The 19,400-nt window shown below is 53.6% G+C and overlaps 7 protein-coding genes across 11 annotated transcripts in view; 5 read left to right on the top strand and 2 right to left on the bottom strand.

The window, feature by feature from the left end:
- PV07_00325 (uncharacterized protein) overlaps positions 1-976 on the top strand; it is a 3,691-nt gene extending 2,715 nt beyond the window's left edge. The window contains exon 4 of the mRNA XM_016386767.1: positions 25-976. Within this exon, the coding sequence (XP_016253695.1) occupies positions 25-888 (864 nt within the window). The 3' untranslated portion in view covers positions 889-976. The remainder of the gene's footprint in view (positions 1-24) is intronic.
- Positions 977-2,671: 1,695 nt separating this feature from the next.
- Positions 2,672-3,902, bottom strand: PV07_00324 (uncharacterized protein). The gene has a single exon (XM_016386766.1). The coding sequence runs from the start codon at positions 3,579-3,581 to the stop codon at positions 2,976-2,978; it is 606 nt and encodes a 201-aa protein (XP_016253694.1). The 5' UTR covers positions 3,582-3,902; the 3' UTR covers positions 2,672-2,975.
- Positions 3,903-4,667: 765 nt separating this feature from the next.
- On the top strand, positions 4,668-5,498 carry PV07_00323 (uncharacterized protein). The gene has a single exon (XM_016386765.1). It carries the CDS (start codon positions 4,827-4,829, stop codon positions 5,253-5,255), a length of 429 nt encoding a protein of 142 aa, XP_016253693.1. The 5' UTR covers positions 4,668-4,826; the 3' UTR covers positions 5,256-5,498.
- A 17-nt stretch (positions 5,499-5,515) lies between these two features.
- PV07_00322 (uncharacterized protein) lies at positions 5,516-6,744 on the top strand. The gene has a single exon (XM_016386764.1). The coding sequence runs from the start codon at positions 6,119-6,121 to the stop codon at positions 6,419-6,421; it is 303 nt and encodes a 100-aa protein (XP_016253692.1). The 5' UTR covers positions 5,516-6,118; the 3' UTR covers positions 6,422-6,744.
- Positions 6,658-9,903, bottom strand: PV07_00321. Of its 3 annotated transcripts, none has more exons than XM_016386761.1 (5): positions 9,756-9,903; positions 9,469-9,573; positions 8,744-9,405; positions 7,801-8,653; positions 6,658-7,718 (listed from the first exon to the last, which is right to left on the bottom strand). In XM_016386761.1, the coding sequence occupies exons 3-5, from the start codon at positions 9,137-9,139 to the stop codon at positions 7,297-7,299; spliced, it is 1,671 nt and encodes a 556-aa protein (XP_016253689.1). In that variant the 5' UTR covers positions 9,140-9,405; positions 9,469-9,573; positions 9,756-9,903; the 3' UTR covers positions 6,658-7,296. The 3 variants fall into 3 exon arrangements, with proteins under 3 accessions (XP_016253689.1, XP_016253690.1, XP_016253691.1); XM_016386762.1 differs by having other exon boundaries at positions 9,322-9,405; XM_016386763.1 differs by having other exon boundaries at positions 9,322-9,573.
- Positions 9,904-10,481: 578 nt separating this feature from the next.
- PV07_00320 lies at positions 10,482-12,709 on the top strand. 3 transcript variants are annotated; one of them, XM_016386760.1, is made up of 4 exons: positions 10,482-10,903; positions 10,958-11,001; positions 11,722-11,798; positions 11,852-12,709. In XM_016386760.1, the coding sequence occupies exons 1-4, from the start codon at positions 10,820-10,822 to the stop codon at positions 12,481-12,483; spliced, it is 837 nt and encodes a 278-aa protein (XP_016253688.1). In that variant the 5' UTR covers positions 10,482-10,819; the 3' UTR covers positions 12,484-12,709. The 3 variants fall into 3 exon arrangements, with proteins under 3 accessions (XP_016253688.1, XP_016253687.1, XP_016253686.1); XM_016386759.1 differs by having other exon boundaries at positions 10,958-11,667; XM_016386758.1 differs by having other exon boundaries at positions 10,482-11,667.
- A 137-nt stretch (positions 12,710-12,846) lies between these two features.
- On the top strand, positions 12,847-15,548 carry PV07_00319 (uncharacterized protein). The gene has a single exon (XM_016386757.1). The coding sequence runs from the start codon at positions 13,307-13,309 to the stop codon at positions 15,206-15,208; it is 1,902 nt and encodes a 633-aa protein (XP_016253685.1). The 5' UTR covers positions 12,847-13,306; the 3' UTR covers positions 15,209-15,548.
- The last annotated feature ends 3,852 nt before the right edge of the window (positions 15,549-19,400 follow it).

The raw sequence follows: 19,400 nt of genomic DNA, 5'->3' as shown, positions 1-19,400 counted from the left end.
GTGGCCTTCTCGCCAGACGGTAAGCTACTGGCGTCGGCCTCTGACGACAGGACGGTCAGGCTATGGGACGCCAGCTCGGGCGAAGTAAAGCAGACACTCAAGGGCCATTCGCACGGGTTCAACGCCGTAGCCTTCTCGCCAGACGGTAAGCTACTAGCGTCGGCCTCTCACGACAGGACGGTCAGGCTATGGGACGCCAGCTCAGGCGAAGGAAAGCAGACGCTCGAGGGCCATTCGGACGGGGTCAACGCCGTAGCCTTCTCGCCAGACGGTAAGCTACTAGCGTTAGCCTCTCGCGACAGGACGGTTAGGCTATGGGACGCCAGCTCACGCGAAGTAAAGCAGACGCTCGAGGGCCATTCGGCCTGGGTCAACGCCGTGGCCTTCTCGCCAGACGGTGAGCTACTGGCGTCGGCCTCTGACGACAGGACGGTCAGGCTATGGGACGCCAGCTCGGGCGAAGTAAAGCAGACGCTCGAGGGCCATTTAGACTGGGTCAACGTCATGGCCTTCTCGCCAGACGGTAAGCTACTAGCGTCGGCCTCTTATGATAAGACGGTTAGGCTATGGGACGCCAGCTCAGGCGAAGTAAAGCAGACACTCCAGGTTGACGATATCATCTACACTCTTTCGTTCTCCGATGACGGTACGGTCCTCCGGACTGATAGGGGATCATTATATATCGCACATCTTTCCCCAGGTAAAGATGTGCCCCGACGAACCCTCCCACTTTCTATATCTGTCGGGAAGCAATGGGTAAGTCGGGGTGAGGACAAAATTCTTTGGCTTCCTTTCGAGCGTCGGACCAGCGTTGTCGCTACTTACGAGAATGTTGTGGTATTTGGGTATGAGTCCGGTGGAGTTTTGATCATGGAATTCGTGTCCTAAACTGCCACCCCACCCACGTCCTCTAAGGGAACACGCTTTTATATTCTTCTGAGCAGCGTTGGAGCGGTAAATAGCTTATTAATTATGGATTCTCCGGCCTTGCATAGGTATCTATTGATCTTACAAACCATCTACCTTGGCTACCATATATAGGCCCAGGACTCTCCGAGCATTGCGAAAGGAAATTGTGGTATGTGCGACCATTAATTGTTGAGCCGACAAAGTGGCAGAGCGCGAGCCAGTCGCGAGTCGGTACAGGAATGCCTTTGCCGCTTGTCGTCTTGGTGTTGTTTGTTGTTTCGTGGTGATCTGCACGGTGGTGATGATCATCTTACTCGCTCACTTTACTACCTAGGACCTTAGAGCATGTGAGCTTAGTCGTAGCACGTGAATGTTTCCAGACCCATCCGCTTCCCGGGGGCTCCCTTGTTAGTCATCAGGTGTGTGCCAGTTCGTTCACTCGGATGGAGGATGCTGGAGCCTCCCTTACAAATGAGTCCATGCTCATCCTCATGCGCGTATCTAGTAGTAGTGCTCATCGTGCTCATCATGCCCAGCCCCTCCCGGACCGAGTAGTAGTAGCAGCCCAGGTCCCTAGCAATTACCCACCCCCCTCGCCAGGGCCATTGTTCTGCCTGCCACCTCGGTGTGCCCCTCCCCCCAAAAGACATATCCGGCATGAAAATCAAATCCACGACCAGCGGCAGGGGGAGGGGAAACAAAGCCTCCTTCCATATGGCTCAATTTTCCCATGCTGAGAAGTTTTTTTGCGCGGCCAAGAGGGCCTAGATTCGTCCATGCCGCAGAGAAGGGAGAGTTAGAGTGCGTGATGAGACGCATTGCGTCAACAAGAAAAAAAGTGAGTGCCAAATCCCAAAACTCTGGGCTGAGCGAGCAAGCCACAGGAGGTACTCGGTACTCCTGCTCCTGTGTTGGTCTGTCGACAAAATTCCAGAAAAAAATTAAAAAACAACCTTAGCGGAATGCCGGAAGTGATGAAATGATAAATCCAATCAGCAAGGGGAGAAAGGGGAGAAAATGGAGAGGCGAGGAAAAGAGACTTTTGGTGCGGCAGCGCAAGGACTGGGCCAATGGCGAGCCAAGTTTCCCGTCCTTCCTCCTCACCTCATAGGGCTCAAATCGAGATAGCAGTAATGGACGGGAAAAATCTCGAGTGGCCGGCGTGACGCGATCCGTCACTCGGTGCGGTGGGCCGGGGGGTGGGCTGGGAGCCTTTCATCCTCCTGCGTGTACCATGTAGTGTAGCTTCAATGCACCTTCGAGTAGGGAGTAAGTACCCTCAAGTCCTCGTAGTTGTTTTGCATCCCAAGGTTCGTGAGGGGAGAGAGAGGGTTTGGCGCTGTGCGAGACGCTAGACGCAATGCGGCAGAGGGTGCGAGAGCCTTGAGACGATGATGGGCCGCCATCGCTGGCTCGCTTAACCCACCACCACGGTGGAGCTCAGCTGCGGCTGGACCTGATGAGGCAAGTCGATGCTCCACGAGGGCGCGACAAAAGGTACTTGTACCGAGTACCCAGTACATTGCTTCCCCCCCTCTGAAACTCCTTGCGAGCTGGCGTCCTTAAGCTTCCGGGTCACCACTGGGTACCGATCCCGCACCAGGCAGCTGACGAAGAAAGAAAGTCTAAAAACTTGCGCGGCCCTTGGGGTCTGTGTTGCGGTTACACGTTACATGGGCGCGTTGGGGGAGGTCGTTCGTAGACAGAAATAACTGAGACTGTGCGAGAGTCATGGCACGGAGACGGAGGGACAGCGAGGAGATAGCAGAGAAAAACTCTCGTCTGATTGATCGTGCGCTAGCTATTGTACATGGGTATCATCAATTTCATCATCGTGTGGACCATGGCCATCCGAAGCAGGCTGCTGCTCCCGGCACCCCTGGCCTCTCCAGTCTGGTTTCTGAAGATCCTCAGATCTGTCCCTTCAACATAGGAAAAAAAAGGCACCCCTGTGCTTCGGTAAGTAAATCGCTCGCTTTGCTTTTGTCGCTGTCCAAATTCGCTTTTCAAATCCCCCAAAAGTTGTCTGAAGTGGCAGTGGTGGTACAAGAAGACATGGGCGTGGTTCAGTGTGTCACGTGCACCATACTGGGTCTTCTCTCGTACGTGTATCCGTATGCTACCGAGTCGCTCGGATATGAGTATTGCGTGTCGTAGCTGTAAGAGAGGTCGTATTGCTCCTCTTGGAGGTCCCGCAGTAGCTCCTCCTCCAAATCCTCTTCCTGGTCGAGCAAGTCCTCCACCGCTGTAGCACACCGATCATGGGCCAACCTCAGACCTTCGGTGGCATCCACCCCGGAGACGGTGCAGATACTGAGGATGGAATTGAGCTGGGATCGTTGAGTCTGAAACTGTGCTTCGATTCGCTTGGAGGCGGAAATGATGGATTTGTATGGTGTGGAGGACTGGGCAATCGGTGAGGAAGCCACCGGGCTGGACGGAGCCGAGGAGACAGGTGAACTGGTAGGCGTGCCCGTACTGAGGTTGTAGCGAGCTGAGAGCGGAGAATGAGAGGCGATCAGGGTTGCCAGTTTCCAGATATCACAGTAGATGCATTCTTCGGAGCATGCCAACGAGAGGATCTTCTGGGTGGCAGCCAGCTGTTGTTGGGTAGAGACGAGAGGGCGGATGCCCCTCAGAAGGGCGGTCTTCGCTTTGCAGGGCGAAGTCATTGTGTTTGTCGAGTGTGAGGATATTGGGACTGTCGGAGGATGGTGGTTATAGATATCGTCTTGACTGTTGGGCTCTGTCGAGGGGTCGTGGAATTCGAGCAGATTGATGTCTGAGACGTGGAAGCTTGGACACGCGACCAGGCGGATTGCTGTCGATCTCTGTTCTGTTCTGTGGGAGAGTAGCGGACGACGAGGTGGACGGGGGAGGGAAAGATATATGGGAATCTCACTTTCGGAGGTTAATATGATGACTACCTTAGCCCCTGGTCCATTTGGAAGATGGGATTCATCTGTGTGTAAGCAGGTGACTCTGGATTCACTCACCGTTGGAACCCTGGGAGGGTAGTCAGGATCAGAATGCAGCCACGCATCTGAACCCCCAAACAAGGGATGGCGGGAACCAGGTAACATTGTGCTGGGTCGAATGGGAAACATTGTTTACGGATGCCACCACGTGGAGAGACAGGGATGGGTGTAGGTGCGGACGCCAGCTTGTGACGGTGAGCGAGTGTGAGTGGAGAGCGACTCCGAGTGACGGCGGTGGTGGCAGCATCACCAAGACGGTCGCTAGAGCAAAAGGACAAAAGGACCCCAAGGGCCAAAGGGCACAAGGGCCCCAGCCCAACCACTGAGCAGCCAGGGGCCCGACAGCGAAGCAAGCCACCCAGAGATCAAAGGGCGATCCTTAGCTAGAAGCAGCCTCCCAGGGCTCGCTAAGGCGGCACTAGGCCTGTGAGTGGTTCAGCCGGTGCCCGTAAACTTCCCCCCCGGGCAGCCCTTGGTGGCCTTGTGGCCCTGTGACGTGCAGCCTGGCAGCCCGAACGACATGAACGAGGGGCTCGGGGGATGGCCAGGCAGACTCCAAGCCAGAGGCAGCGGTGAGCCGTCACTGCCAATGGTTAGTCATCCACAGAGCCGGAGAGGCCCATTCGGTAAAGACTCACTGCCCTTTTCGCTCGCTTTGCCCTCACTTTGCCCTTTATCGCCATCCCGCCAATTCATTCTTCCACCAGCATTTGATTGATAACGCGGTGAATGAAACGCTTTGCCTCATTCTCGACCGGCCTCCTGCTCTCACTGCCCTCCCTCGCCTTCAGAAACTCGGTATCGCAAATGATGACTCTGCAAGCCTCCAGCCCCTCCTCCAGCCCAACTAGTGAGGCAGCCCTCAAACCTTCCCAGGGCCCAGCCGCCTGATGGCTGGGTCATACGCTTTCTCCACGGACAGGAAAGGCGTCGACATCAATGCACGACTTGATCATTTGTGTTTGCTTCATTCTCCTCTCTGATTCTCCTTGCTGCTTCCTGTCTGGAGGCTTCCTCGCAATGCTACCTTTCGTGCATACGCCTCACGCCTCCAAATCTACCTCCTCCACGACTCCTTTACTCCTGAAGAGCCGCTGCACGGTCACACAGCTCCTTGCCCCAGAATGGCTGAATCTCGGACTCTGGTCTCATCATCCGCACACCTACCTCCTACCTCCGTGGCTGCTGCCGGTGCTGCGGGTACCCTTGGTGTCTTCTCCGCTCTCAGTCAGCCCTACTTCCTCGCTCCACTTGGCACTCGCTGCTTGCCCCTCTACAGCTCCGACGTCTTATTGCTGTCCGCATCGAGACATTGTCGCTATCATCCACTCATCCTCTGCCTGTGCTTGTCTCGGCGCCTCAAGATAAGGATTTTACCCCAGTCGCGGTGTCTTGGCCCTCGAAGCGATGTAAACAAAGATACGGTGCACTTGCTCAGCTCTGGTGACAAAAAGTCTTGGGTCGACTTCAAGAACTGACCTGGGGGAGGATACGAGATCCCATACGACCCAGCTAACGACATGTCAATATTGCATGGCCCACAAAACCGTGTGTCTCGTGTCCTTTGTTTTCCGATGCCTCTGTCGCACCTTGTCCTACGCAAAATTCCCTTCTGAGTCATTCCCATGGGGAGTTGTGGTAAGGGGGAGCCAAAGGACAGCATGTCCGCTTCGTGGATGTTATGGTTTCGGGAGCACATTGTTTGACCACGGTCCAGATCAGAATTGTTCCAGAACAAATTTCCAAGCCACCCCCCTCTCAGAAAGGTAGGTACATGGGGAACTGACTTCCTTTGAAGCTGGGAAGTTCCAGGTGCTCACTTCGCTGTCTGAGAATCAGGGGCTCCATGGGGTCGTTGGACCATGAGGCAAGATTCTTCCCGGTCTAGACAATGTTTCTCGCCGCCATCAAGCACCCTCTCTGGCTTTGGCTACTACCTGGAACAAAGTATATAGTGAGTCACTCCGTGGTGGCTTGCTTGTCTGGCCTTTTTCCGCTGCCCGGACGGAGGTGTACAGATGACTTTGAAGGCGTCAGCGACCCGGAAACACTGTCTAACATGTCGGTGAGGCCGACAACAAGACCTAAAGACAGACGAGTGGCCTTAGCAAAGGACTTTATTGAAACCTGGTGCATGCACATGGCCCTAGAGTGACGAAAACGGACCCCATGAATGCAATGACTGTCACCGGTGACACAACGACAACGCCGATCTCTGCACGGGCAATGCCATGTCCATCAATCCATTACCGCATTTGCGTAGTCCCGTTGCACAACACGGTCCTCCGTTCCTGCATCTTGCCCTCACCGCTACTCACTCGTTCAGACACCCCGGCATAGGAAAGTTGAGGAGGAACGCAGCCGTCGTCTTTGACGTTGAAGCGCGCTCAATGTGTCTCGATTCCACATTGACCAGAAAACGACCCGTCGGGATTCAAATCCAGGTCGCACCTATTTTTGCCGCCCCAGGCAACCAAATCCCAAACCACCCAAGACGCACGGAAAACAAGCAAGGCAAAACCCAGGTCAGGTAGGCGATCGGGGGAAGTTGGCGGGAGATTTACAATAACAACAACAACGTACCGTCTCAAAATTGCGTCAATGGATTGTCGATTGTGACGGTATACACACTCCTAGTTAACCCAGGTACTAGGGACGCAATATAGCTTGAACATATCTGTCTGCTGAGGAACCGTCCACAGCCCATCTGTCACGTCACAGCATTGTCATGAAAACATTACGCCGGCAGGAGGCCAGGACAGAATTCGCCGAATGCACAACGCCCTGTGGCCATGTGTGCATGCGGCAAGACGGATGGGTAGGTAGTGTCGACATAACGATGATAACATGATAGCACGTCGACTTTTAATCCTCTCACCGATCCATAATATGTTTGGGCGTGTATTACTTTATGCGGAATCAAAAGGGGGGACTTCGCCTCCAGTGAACAACTAGAGCCTTCTCATCTTGCTGGCGCGTGAAAAGGGTTGAAAAACATCAACATGTCCCTTCCACTCCCCGTGCAATAAGTCATGCGGAATGTTTGTTTTGTCTTGGATGGATGTGCTTGCTCTGCTACGGAGCTGGAGGCTATTTATCTCGGATTTCGGCAGGGCAGCTCTACTCACGACCATCTTAACCACCCTCCCTTGTTGTTGTTCTTCGGATGCCATCCATCTCACCACCTACCGCTTTTTGTTTCTTTTACTTTGCGATCGCAAGAGCCCATGCAGGCGGAACGTGGTTAGAATCAGGATCTGACTCTAGCTCTAGGCAACGTATTTCCCCATCGCGACCAGAGATCGGCCTGGCTCCCTAGATGCACAGCTCACAACCCGCCAGACAACCAAGAAATTGGTCTCCGTGGGCGTGTCTGTTCATCCATCCGCAGAGTCTCTCGTGCTCCAACCTAGTAGCGTGGCGGTGGAGGCGCACCGTAGCCACCCTGGGCCGGATATCCTCCCTGTGGTCCACCTTGCGGAGGTCGTCCATACCCACCCTGCGGTTGTTGGCCATAGCCACTTTGAGGTTGGCCGTAACCACCCTGCTGAGGGGGATAGCCGCCTTGACCGGGAGGACCACCATAACCGCCTTGAGGCTGTCCATACCCACCGCCTGGAGCACCACCATATTGTCCCGGGGGAGGAGCACCATAACCACCGCCTGGAGGTCCACCGTAGCCGCCTTGAGGAGGTCTTGCACCGGCTTTCTCGTCTTTGGTGTCGTAGCTTGAGTCGATACTACCGAGAAGGAGTTTGATGAGCCAGAGTTCGGGGGAGAGTTGGACGGGCGGGTTGGCACGAGACATCTCATCGGCCTCAACTTCGTAGTCTGTAGGTTGACACGTCAGCAAAAAGGTGCGTTCGTAGCCCAAACCAATCTACGCGGCTGCTTCTCCAAGAACAAGACGTACTAGATGTGCAATCGATGATATCACCGATCGTAGGCTCTTCGTCGAGCTTACTTAGGAACTCTCTCGCCTTCAGGTCATTGCCGACTTGCGCAAACTGGAAAGCCACCGCTCCCTTGCCGTATCGCGGGTTGCGCGCCAACTCACTCGACGCTGCCGAAATGATCTTAGCCACATCCGACGAGCTTTCACCCGTCGGTTGACCATCGGTGATGGTGATGATCAAGACGGGCTTGCGCAAATTGCCACGTCGGGCATTCTCTAGCACAAGAGGCCCCAGGATCTTGTTCTGCAATTCCCGACCCATAGGCGTGAGGCCAGAGAAGCGGGTACGTGCAATCATCTCATTGACCTGCTGCTCATTGCGAATGTTGTTGCCCTGGTCAGGAGAGTTCATGAAGCGAACTTGAATCCCGTCATCGTCGAAGAGGCTGGTAGCATATGCGACGCGCGACAATATCAGCTTGAGGTCATCAATGCGCTCTCCATTTTCTTCGAATTGCATGGACCCGCTGTCATCGATGTACAAGATGACGTCGTAGAGGGCCAACTTGACAATATCCGAAGCTATTTCGGGAGAGATCCTCCATGTTGCCGCCAACTGAGCAACTTGTTGGGCAGCGCGGTTAGCGATCTGGTCAAGCATGGGATGGCCGGGTGGGTAGAAGTTTTGAAGTCCTTTCTCTTGAATAGTGGCCTGAAGAAGTTGCTTGTATGCGCCTGCGTTACCGACTGGAGCGGCAGGAGCTCCGCCAGCGGGACCGCCGCCGTACTGCTGTTGGGGAGGGCCGCCGCCATATTGTTGCGGAGGGGGGCCACCGGCAGAGGGACCGCCGGGATAGGGAGGTTGCTGACCCTAGAAGCAGAGAGAAATGTTAGTTTCAAAGTTCGAACAGGTTCACGAGTGTGTAAGCATGAGGTAAAAGTGCTGTGCGCTGCCACGAACATATCCATATCCGCCAGCCGGCTGCTGCTGTTGGTACTGCTGTTGACCGTATTGGTTCTGTGCTGGTGGTTGATACTGCGATTGATATGCCTGATATGCTGGCTGTGGTGATTGATATCCTCCCTGTTGCTGCGGGACCCCTAGCTGTTGACCATATGGAGACTGTTGCTGTTGCTGAGGCGCTTGCCACTGCGGAGGCTGGTAGGGCTGGGGTGATGCACTTGGTCGAGGAGGGAGCGCAGGCTGATTATAGGGCGATGCAGGCGGTTGTGGTTGTTGTTGTTGTTGCTGCTGAGGATATGGCGGTTGGGAGGGGTACGGTGGCTGCGGGGTTGATGCACCAGGATATGCACCTCCCGGCTGGGCCTGCTGTGCGATACGAGAGAACTTGCTCATGGTTTGCGGAAAGGATATTCTGAGGTTGATGATTGGGGGTGTCGAGATAGAGATGAGAGATTGAAGAAGAATAAAGCCGTTTCCAGTCTTGTGGACGCAGCGCGGGATGACGCAACCAGCACGGTGATTTGGGTTGGAATTGGGAAATAGAATTTGCTGGGAACGACCGGGAAAACGCTTACGGGTTGACCTGGTCTGGGAGCGCCAGCACCGGGAGCAGATGTCGGAGGACCACCTGGATATGCTTGATATTGCTGTTGGCCAGGCTAGACAGCAACCGCCCAAGTCAGTCTCTGCTGGTTCGTGCCAACGGGTAGAGATTGACTCACGTATCCACCACCAGGAGCACCTCCTGGAGGAGGAGCACCACTACCACCAGGTGCAGGAGGACCCCCGGGATACGCAGCCTGTGCTGCAGCGAGCTTGGAAGCTAGCTATAATACGCGTCATCAGTCAGGAGAATCTGGTGTGATTGCATAAACAAAGCCATATGCGAAGCGAAGAGGCGTGAACAGGGTGATTTGGGCATGAACTGGTAAGAGGAGGGACTGGTATTGGTGCGGGGCAGGTCGAGGGGGGAAAAGTGAGTTGAAGGGGACGGGAGGATGGGACTTACACCCATGATTGAGAAGCTGTCTGTTGGGAAGAAGAGAAAAGATGAGCAGAGATGAGAAGAGGGAGGTTGAGATGGACGTTGAGGATGCTCTTTTAAAGGAGAACCAAGTTCCTGAGCTGTACAACTTGGTCTTTTGAGCTGATGATGGTCGCAGTCTTGGGGACATTCAGCGTTCACCAAACAAACAGGCACTAGGTCCCCAGTGACAGGGAGGGATTAGCCTGCAGGTTAGTGGCAGGGCTGTGTTACAGGGGCCCAAGCTCCCTGCGAACCACCTGCAACCAAAGGATGGGGCGGCCTGTTTACCTATGGAGGTACCTAAGCAACCTACGACGTAGTTCCCTGGGCACAACAGGCGTGCAACAGGAACCTGGCGCTCCATAGTGAGAGCAAAAGTAACGCCACACCCCGTCACAGACAAGATCCGTCAACACCACGCCACACAGAACACAACCGATTGGTCTATCCCGGCACAGCCTCGTCTCAGGGTCAAGCACCGGTTCTCAACCTTGCTGAAACAAGTCCAACTCAAGTAACAAGCGCGAGAGAGAAGCCTAGATGGCCATGACAATGCAAATCCCTCCTGCACTGCCTATTGTCCATCACAAATGTACAACCTCTGCGGCATTGATATGTACATGGTCCTCTATCCCTACCGCCACACTGTCCCACAACCTATTACCCCTCACAAAGCCGGATGCCAGACCCTTGTAGAATTGATTAGATTAGATGAAAACCCGAGTGCTCGCTTGACCTGCCGTCTGCTCGCATCGCCGACTTTTTGCTCGTTCACCCTCTTAGGCGCTCTCTCCCAAGTGCCAACGTCGCCAACGATATCGTCCCGTTATCATCGAGATATCTATAATTCAATTGTGCTGCTCACACCCAACCCCAGACTCCTGCCCTTCCTGCACGTTAAAGTCCGAATCTCAACCAAATTTGTGTCGCCAGAGTCTCCCAGTTTCATCCACAAGGCTGTCCATTATCTGCTTCAACCGTCGTCTACCGACTTGTCTTTTTTTCATCTGCCTGGGAAGCTCTGAGGCGACAAGATCTCGAGCAAGATGCCGACTTATACCCCATCGCAAAGATCATCCATAGCCCAATTTGTCAGCTTCACCCAAGCGAAGGAGAGCATAGCAGCGAGGGTACGTGAACCGGAGACTCTGGGAGGAGGCAATTGACTGAGCGCATGGTGGCAGTTTCTGAAATCACACGACTGGAACGTGGAAAGGGCGCTTGATTCGTAAGTCAGCAATTCCTGTTCTATCATGTCGAACTGAGAGCCCCGTACTGGATCGTGAAAACGCGGGATTGTGTTGGGCAGCCATTTCCAAGGGCCAACTCCGCACGGTCTCGGTTGCAGGATGTCAGAGGCCACGGCAAGCAGAATGAAACAGCTGCCTGAGCCTTGTTGGCGCCGTGTTTTGTGAGACCGACCTCATTCACAGGCTGTCGACACGACACACGAACGTGAAGCTGCCCAGGTTGAAGGCGGCACCCGTGCCTGCCAAGCCTGTTGCATCATCCAAACCTTCAACCCTCCAGTTGTTCACCTCAACTTGCCCAGCAGTTGGTCAACTTTTCTCTCTTGCTCGTTCCTTCCTTCGTCCAGCGAGCACATCGTCTACTCCGGTTGACGGGTGTTCCTATTTCTTCCTCTCATCTGTGTATTGTGCATCCATCAGCCTATCACTATGCCACCGAAACGCAAGTCCGCCGACTCGTCTGCGTCGCTGGCCTTGAAGTCACCCAGAGAAAAAAAGGCCAAGCCAGCCGCTTCAGCGGCTCAGACAAACCTTGCCAAAACAACTCCGCCTACTGTGACTCCAGCCACGACGAATATGTCTGCGAAGTCGCCGGCGAGAGGCAGGAAAAGTGGTGGCAGAGCGAATCGTTCCAAGGCACCAGGGTCTGTGCATGAAAGGTTACCGATCAAGAGTGACTGACACAAACTCCGTTGCAGGTTTTATCAGAGCGGATCTGGAAACTCTGTCCCTCCAGTTCAGCACAACCTCAATAAACTCTTTGATCAGTATCGCGGTATGGTGCTAACCCAGGCTGGCAAGGAACATTACCCACTGACTTCCCCCTAGACAATCCCAAGGAATCCCCAGACACGATCGGCATAGAGGGTGCTCAGAAATATTTGACCGATCTCGGAATAGAATTGGACGAAGTTGCTCACTTGAGTATCTGTGATCTGTTACAGTGTCCGTCTATTGGCGAGTTCGAGCGCGAGTCTTTCGTTTCCGGATGGCGAAATGTGTCCTTGGGTGACAAAGCATACGATACGACAGCACGACAGGCACAATACGTCGAGGCGATCCGAAAGAAGCTCGCAAATAACCCGGCATATTTCAAACAAGTCTACCGCAATGCCTTCAAACTCGCGAAACCCGAAGGTCAACGAAGTGTCCCAATGGACTCGGCCATCGATTTCTGGAACATGTTCTTCCGGCAAGGCAAGGGGGGGATCGAATGGAACAGTCCTTCGACCCAGTGGTTGGACCTGTGGTGTGAATTCTACGAGTCCCAAAGCAAAAGACCAGTCAATAAAGATCTGTGGAACATGGTTGGCGAATTGGTCATGAAGACAAAAGAGCCTGGTGGGGAGTCTCTGAGTTGGTGGACAGAAGATGGCGCGTGGCCCATGGCAATCGACGACTTTGTGAACTTCATAAAAGAGAAGAGAAAAGGCAGCGGCGACAGCATGGATACCAGCTGAAGGGTCAAGCTGCGTTCTCGAAATTACGGCCTGTTTCTAACGGTGTGTTATCGCCACCATATGTGTATGCATGGTCAAACCCGGGTGATGGCAAGCTGACCTGTCATGCTCTATTGCTGAATGCTTTTGAGCTGGAAGGTCAGGGTTGCAGCCAATAGCAAGCACATAAGGATACTGTGACATGCTAGTAACGAACATGAAGAAACCAACAGCTGCTTCCCTTCCCTCAAGACCCCTCTTCGACACCCACCGTCACGTGGGCGACACGTGGTCGGAAGAATGCTTACTAAGGGCTGTGGCTCCTGCGGCGATCACTTCATTCGCTTCGCTCGCCTGGCTGTCACAATAGAATTTCCGCCGCTGCGTGACACTCGTTGCTTCTCCTCCGTTGGGCAAAATCCAATATAACTCTCTGCTGAATCTGCACCACTCTTCCTCCCTGCTGCAAATCTACTTCTGTACTGCATGTTTTCTAGTGGGAATGTCTTACTAGAGTGTTAGTCCAGCTTTTTTAACTTGCCTGTTTCAATACCGCATTGACATTCCTCATTCGCTCCACCTCGTCTCCAGACATGATCCCCGCTTTCCTCTCCAGCTCGAGGCGTTCATCCTTCTCTCGAGCCTAGACCATTGTGATCTCGTCTAATCACACGACCGAGCCCAACTGCCACTGGTAACGTTGACCCTGGATATCTACGCTATGCGTGGTCCGATCTTGTAACGCTCGACTTGTCCAGTCCGACCCCATCACCCCAGTCCTGGGGCGAAACCTGCCGATGCCTGCGTAGTCTCACCGTTGACCTGGATACGCAATGCACAAAAGATGCCTTTGCCTTCGAGGGAGGTCCTGACCCTCCGTTTGATCTTTGACTGCGACGGAGACGAGGAGGACGAACATGATGATATATCCAACGACGCCTCACATCCCTCGTCGCTGCTGCGACTGCCCGTCGAGCTCCGCCTCAAGATCCTCCGCTACCTCTTGCGCATAGATCGCAATCGCAAGTCTCACACTCGGCGGCCGCCACAGAACAGCATATCTGAACTACTCTACTTGAACCCGAGGCGCATTCTCGAGGCCGCACCTTTCAAGCACAAGGGGAATCAAGAGATCAACGGAAGCCCGCCAGTCATAAACAGCTGCCACCTACACCCCGCCATTCTGAAAACATGCAAACAGCTGTACCTGGAGGGAAAGACAGTTTTGTACATGGATAACAAGGTGGTCGGGCTACAATCGGGCATCAGAGGCCTCGGCGCGAAGCTGAAAAACTACGGCATACCAGTCTTTGGGCCATTCGCATCGTCCAGGCTGATTAACGCCCCATATGATGCATCCAAGCCTTGCCAGGCCAGATTTGACCCTGTCATGCTTTTCAGTGGTGGCAATACCAAGCAGGATGCTCCCTTCTACATCTGCAGCTACAAGGACTCAGCGGATTTCATGCACGCCCTTTGGATCATGGTCAAATGTCCCTTTTCGCGAGGCATGGGATACAATCTGTCGCTGTCAGCAGAGCCACGGTATCGTTATGTCAACCGAACTGACAGTTTTGTGAAGTTTGCTGTGTTGCCGTGGCTGCACAATCACATCAATTCGATCAGCTTCCACAGTCCAGCCCCAGAGACCGTATCAGAAGGTCAGGCACAGGCAACCTCGGAGGCGTGCAACAGTCGAGTGGCCCCTCTTCGTGACGAGCTTGCAAAACATGTTCTCGCAAGCAAAAAAGAGCCTAATCTTCACACCTACAAAGCCATCTGTGCTTATCTTGAGCAGGTCCTGCTTCAAGGCGAGATTTGCGTTGATCAAGGGAATTTCGTCAGTGGAGAGCTACTTTTTGAGCGGGTGTGCTATGAGGCCTCCAGCATTGTCCGCACCAGAACAAGCAAGTTGGTGGATGTATCTTCTAAGAGCAAAGATGGGATCAATCGCGTGTGCAAACTAATCGCAGTCAGTGCGTACAGGCTGTGTGAGCTTCGCAGCGGCGCATTAGCCCGGCTCGTCTCCAAAAGACTGCAAAACTTACACGCGAAACCAACAGCTACTCCCGAGCCAAGGCGCTGTGACAATTGCCAAGTCACCGAAATTCAAAAGGAAGAAGATGGCCAATCTATGGATGACTCCGCATCAGCTACCCACGAAGACACCACATCAGTCGCCTCAACCTCCGAGGCGCGAACGAGTATCAGTGAGGAAAGCGTTAAGAAGCCTGATGACGTATCCACGGGACATCAACCAGACAAAACACAAGTGACAAGCACAATCACAACCCCATCACCGACCTACTTCATCCCGAGAACGACGCGTTTAGAGCCGCAACTAGCCGGCGATCTCGCACTTACAAGCGGGCTTCTTGCGCTACGACTACCATGTGCGTCACCTGTGCCGGAGTGGAATATCCGTCTAAATGTCATGCTTTTGCGGCTTTTTGCCGAGAGGAATGACACCCCCAATGCAGTTTGGAGTGTTCGTCGCATTCACAGTAATGGTACTGTCGAATTGCAAGGTATGAAGCAGAGGAACAAGACCGGCGACAAGAAGTGGCAGGCCTTGAGCGACTTGGTGCAGGAGTTGGCGCAGCAGCTGAGGCCAGGTGCCGTCAGAGGTTCTTTCTTCGACACGGCAGACAAATGCCAGCAGGTCGTTACGTTGCTGTGGGGAGAACGGTTGATTCCGAAGAAAGGGTTTAATGGGTTAATCTGGACATTTAGGTGGGCTGGATAAAGGATACAGGTATGCTGGAAGCAAAGCGTGGGATAGTCAGATGCAATTCCGCGTCACCAGTCGCCATGCTTTCTGTTTTCTGCGTTTTTCTGGCATGGCGCTGGGGTTAAGGGCATCTCCAGGAGATTGAGCAAATGGGATCCTGCTTTCTATGACGATTGGCAATGAATGAACATGAAGTGACATGACGATGAATATGAAGCCAACTGTCTGACAGGGTATTTTCATGATTGTATTTTTTGGCTGATTGAAGCATACGGTGCTGGGAGTGGTTATATAGTCTGCGAAGGCATATGACTGCTTCATCCTCTGTAGGACAGGTAGTACGGATCAAGCTTACAACTCACCTTCCTCAGCTTGCTACACGATCAAGCTTCGCCCTAGCGACACCGTGTTGATCGCCGACACCAGACATCCGACTCGACCTTGAAACTAATGCTTTCGACGTTGCCAAAGCAAGTCGCTGGACAATGGCGAAGGAGCTACGTGATTTCCGCAGAAGCTGAATGGCTCACAGTCTGACGTATACCGAAGGAGGTGATCACTCTAGGTGAGATGAGTAGAGATGGCCGAAGAGCCGGATCCAGCATTTTTCCCTCATTGGGCAGTCGCCTTCCGGCTGGTTACAGCCCCCTTTATATACAAGGCCCGACCAATGCTCTCGACTCCACACGGGTCGCTCTGATTCGCCAGCCTTGTCTAGGACACCATCACTTCGCGATCAGGATTCAGGACCGCCTTCCCGATTTTCCACATCACCTCGGATCTTGATCCCCAATCGATCCCGCTTGTCCTCGCAAGTGCATCACTCTTGCCTGCGGAATCACCAGCTGCGTCCACGGATTCTGCGCCGTGGCCGGGTGCCATGCGAAAGAATGTTATAAGCGCGTGACAGCGCTATCAGTTATGAAAGAAGAGACCCCAGCGAGTTCAACACAAAGGCGTGGCTTTCTCCCCAGGATGGACGTCTATGCAGCGAATCATGAATTCGAGGGGATTCTCAACCTTGACGACGAAGGCTAATCGCTTCTTGCGCCCCCACGAGCCCTAATAGGCAAGTGCATTTGGTACCGTCAGCCCCCGGGGCGGGGGGTTATCTCACCTCAGTGACAAATATGATCAGCGCTACTGAGTATTGTTACTTTACTGCAACATAGACCATTGAAACGGCTTCGATATAGGTCCGAAAGGGGATTGTTTGACGGACTTCTGCCGGCTCCGTAAAAGCCAGCGGTACCGCTCGTTCATTCCGACGTGGGCCCTGCGCTTCAACTTGCCCAGGTATGGTTCGGTTGTATCCGCAAAACTTACCTCCGAAGTACTAGCTGAGTGCTGTGCACCTTTTTTTTTCAACACTGCCATGGTCAAAATAAAGGTGTCGATTGTGCTGGGAGGCCGATATCTGATTACCAGCCGGGTGTAAACAAGCGGATGACACATCTGTTGTTGAGTTCGGATCGCCTTGCATACAGAGCATAATACAGGCCGCTATCAGGACCCGAATTTTGCTATACGGACGAAGATTCGAGCATGCGGCAGGACCGAAGCCGTTCTCCTATGTGTGGGTGTGAGAAACACCTGTGTCATGAATAGTTGTTACGTGGCTATTGTACCTGTGTCTGCCAACGAAACGTCCTCGAGGTGAACGCCGCTCTTGCGTCGATCTCGCCCAGACCATGTGCTCTCGGTCATTCAAGGCAGCACCTCTCAGAAGCTCGATGTGGATCCGAAAGCCCTCCAGAAAGGTGATACTCATCTTCTCATGGCCGACGGACACCGCCAGGATTTACTGCGGAGTTGGAACGCCGCGAGGCTTGGAATGTCAGAAACGGACCTGATACATCATAGCTTGGATATTCGGTCCGTCCTGGCTAACTGGAATTCACATTCAACAGACCGTTGCTGACCCTGTACACGCTTTTCGATAATGCGACCGACTCTGACCCTGATCAGAGATTCTCTGTGGGCCAGTCAGCAAGGTCTACACTAAATAGAGGACTGCTATTCCCGAGCCACCTGCCTGTGCAGGCACACAGCGCAGAGGTACACAGCGATCTGGATATGAGTGGCCCACGTCCAAAATTGACAACTTCGGGGCCATTCGAAATCAGCGAGAAATCAACTGGCCTTCCCTGGGAACGGGCTGCTTAGTGATGCCCAGACCCCGGAGCACAATCAACGCTGCCCTCGTGCAAGGCAGGCTATTCCTTCGAGGGTCCGTGTCGTGAGTATACTATTTGTATGATGGCTGAGCGGTGGCATCTGGCTATCATGCACTGGCGGGCCGTGGCTTGCTGCAGCGCTCAGGCGAGCAGGCAAGTATAAGATATACGAGATTCCAGGTGGTTAGTGGAAGGGACCATCTTCTTTCCCCTCAAACATTTGAAGACATACCTTTTCTATCCGATTCCGAGAAGCACGAGCAATACCCTTAAGAGAAGATGGCAGAGGTCTACGCCCCGTCCTTTGACCCGTCCCAATTCGAGAGCGAGGTGCAGTACATGTCCACCGACGTCAACACGGGGATCGACGCCACGCAGTATGAAAGCCTCATGATGTTCCTCCAACGGCTCTCCGGCTCCGGCGCCGACGTCTCCCACGACCAAACCCTGGAGCAGGGCATGGAAGACCTGCACAACACGGTGAGCGCCATCGCGACGCCCGGCAGCTCCCAGCCCGGCGGCGCGGTCTGGAGTGATCCGCTGGTCACCAGCTGCGTCCACCAGCTGCGGACCGAGGGCCACTGCCTGAACCTCTTCGTGTTTCTGGATCAGCTGCACGGGGACTCGGTCGACTTTTCGTTCGACAGCCAGCTCCAGTTCACCATGAACAATGTCGCCGTGCAGTTGGAGGGGGTTACTACCGTAAGCGACACCTTCGTCATTGGCACGGACTGAACGCCCACCTGTCTAACCAAGTCAAATAGTCAGGCTGACATGGATGGCCCCACAATATATCACCTAGGAACCGACCCGACGGGGGAGCATGTAAGTGAATGACCTACACGCTTGTAGAGGCAGTGAGAGCTGACAGGAGTTCCTAGTCAATAGTTGGCATCATAGGATTCTCACCCATGTGCCTGAGAACTCATGAGTTTGAGGGCATAGATGCCTTTTTCATTCGAAGAAAGCCGCGCAGAAGTATCGGTGATGGTTTGAGGCATATTGGAATGTTCAGTAGGCAAGGACGTTATCTCTCATTCTGCTTTTCTCTTTGAGCGTCGAATCATCATCAGTGAGCACCCTTTCAGACCGAGCGTGGAGCTATAGGCGAATCATTCTACCACCCTTGAAGATGTCTTTTCCAGTTTCCATCAGTTTCCATTACCTGTAATCGCTTGAAGCAGCTGGCGAATGCTCCTTGACGCCACTATATCCAGATTTTCAACAGGCACTGCATCTACGGAAGAACGGAGGGCTTCTTGCTGTAAGCCTTGTTAGTATCCTAGTTGATCGTGTTCTGTACACGAGGATCCATGCACTTCGTTCCACTTGCAACCGGAAACTACGAGCAGATGGTCGACAAGTCCCCACCATGGGGTCACCCGGTCACCCTACCCTATTCGAGTTTCGCGGAGCTGGGGCCATCTCCGCGTATACTATTGCTCGCGAGTCGCGACATCCCGGACCATCTCACACATCCTGAAATCAAAAAGTCACCTCCTCCCTTCGGCAAAGAGACCCATTTTCGACAAGGCCATACATCGTGAACGAGAGCCGGCCGCCGATGTCGACACAGCCTGATACCTCGATTTGCGGAACGACCTTTATTTAGATCCCTGTTACATTAAAACTTCAATAGCTTGAGACCTGCGGATTTCCCTGGAAGGTTCTAGCCTGTGACCATGGGGCTACACTCATCGTACCTTCCGCCACGAAGTAAGCGCCTGCACTTCAGGCGTGGCGTCTTGAAGGTAGCAAGCATGAAATGTTTAACGGAATATCAAAGGCTCAGAGAAGATGACCGCAACCCTTTTGTGGTCAATGTGCCCTCATATTTGGGAATTTGTATAACCTCAGTTCCACAAATTCCTGCTCCCAAGCTGCAATTGTGAAGTTCTACTTGTATGGAAGGGGTCGGTATGGAAGCTATCCCTCCGACGTCTCAGCGTTTATCTGTTAGCCAGCAAACGATCCGCTTACCGCAGGTAATTACCTCTACGCAGCGAAGCACCTGAGTGAGTCAATATCAT

The sequence above is a fragment of the Cladophialophora immunda genome (assembly GCF_000835495.1).
Source record: "Cladophialophora immunda strain CBS 83496 unplaced genomic scaffold supercont1.1, whole genome shotgun sequence".
Lineage (NCBI taxonomy): Eukaryota > Fungi > Ascomycota > Eurotiomycetes > Chaetothyriales > Herpotrichiellaceae > Cladophialophora > Cladophialophora immunda.
This window is presented reverse-complemented; position numbering and strand designations above follow the sequence as displayed.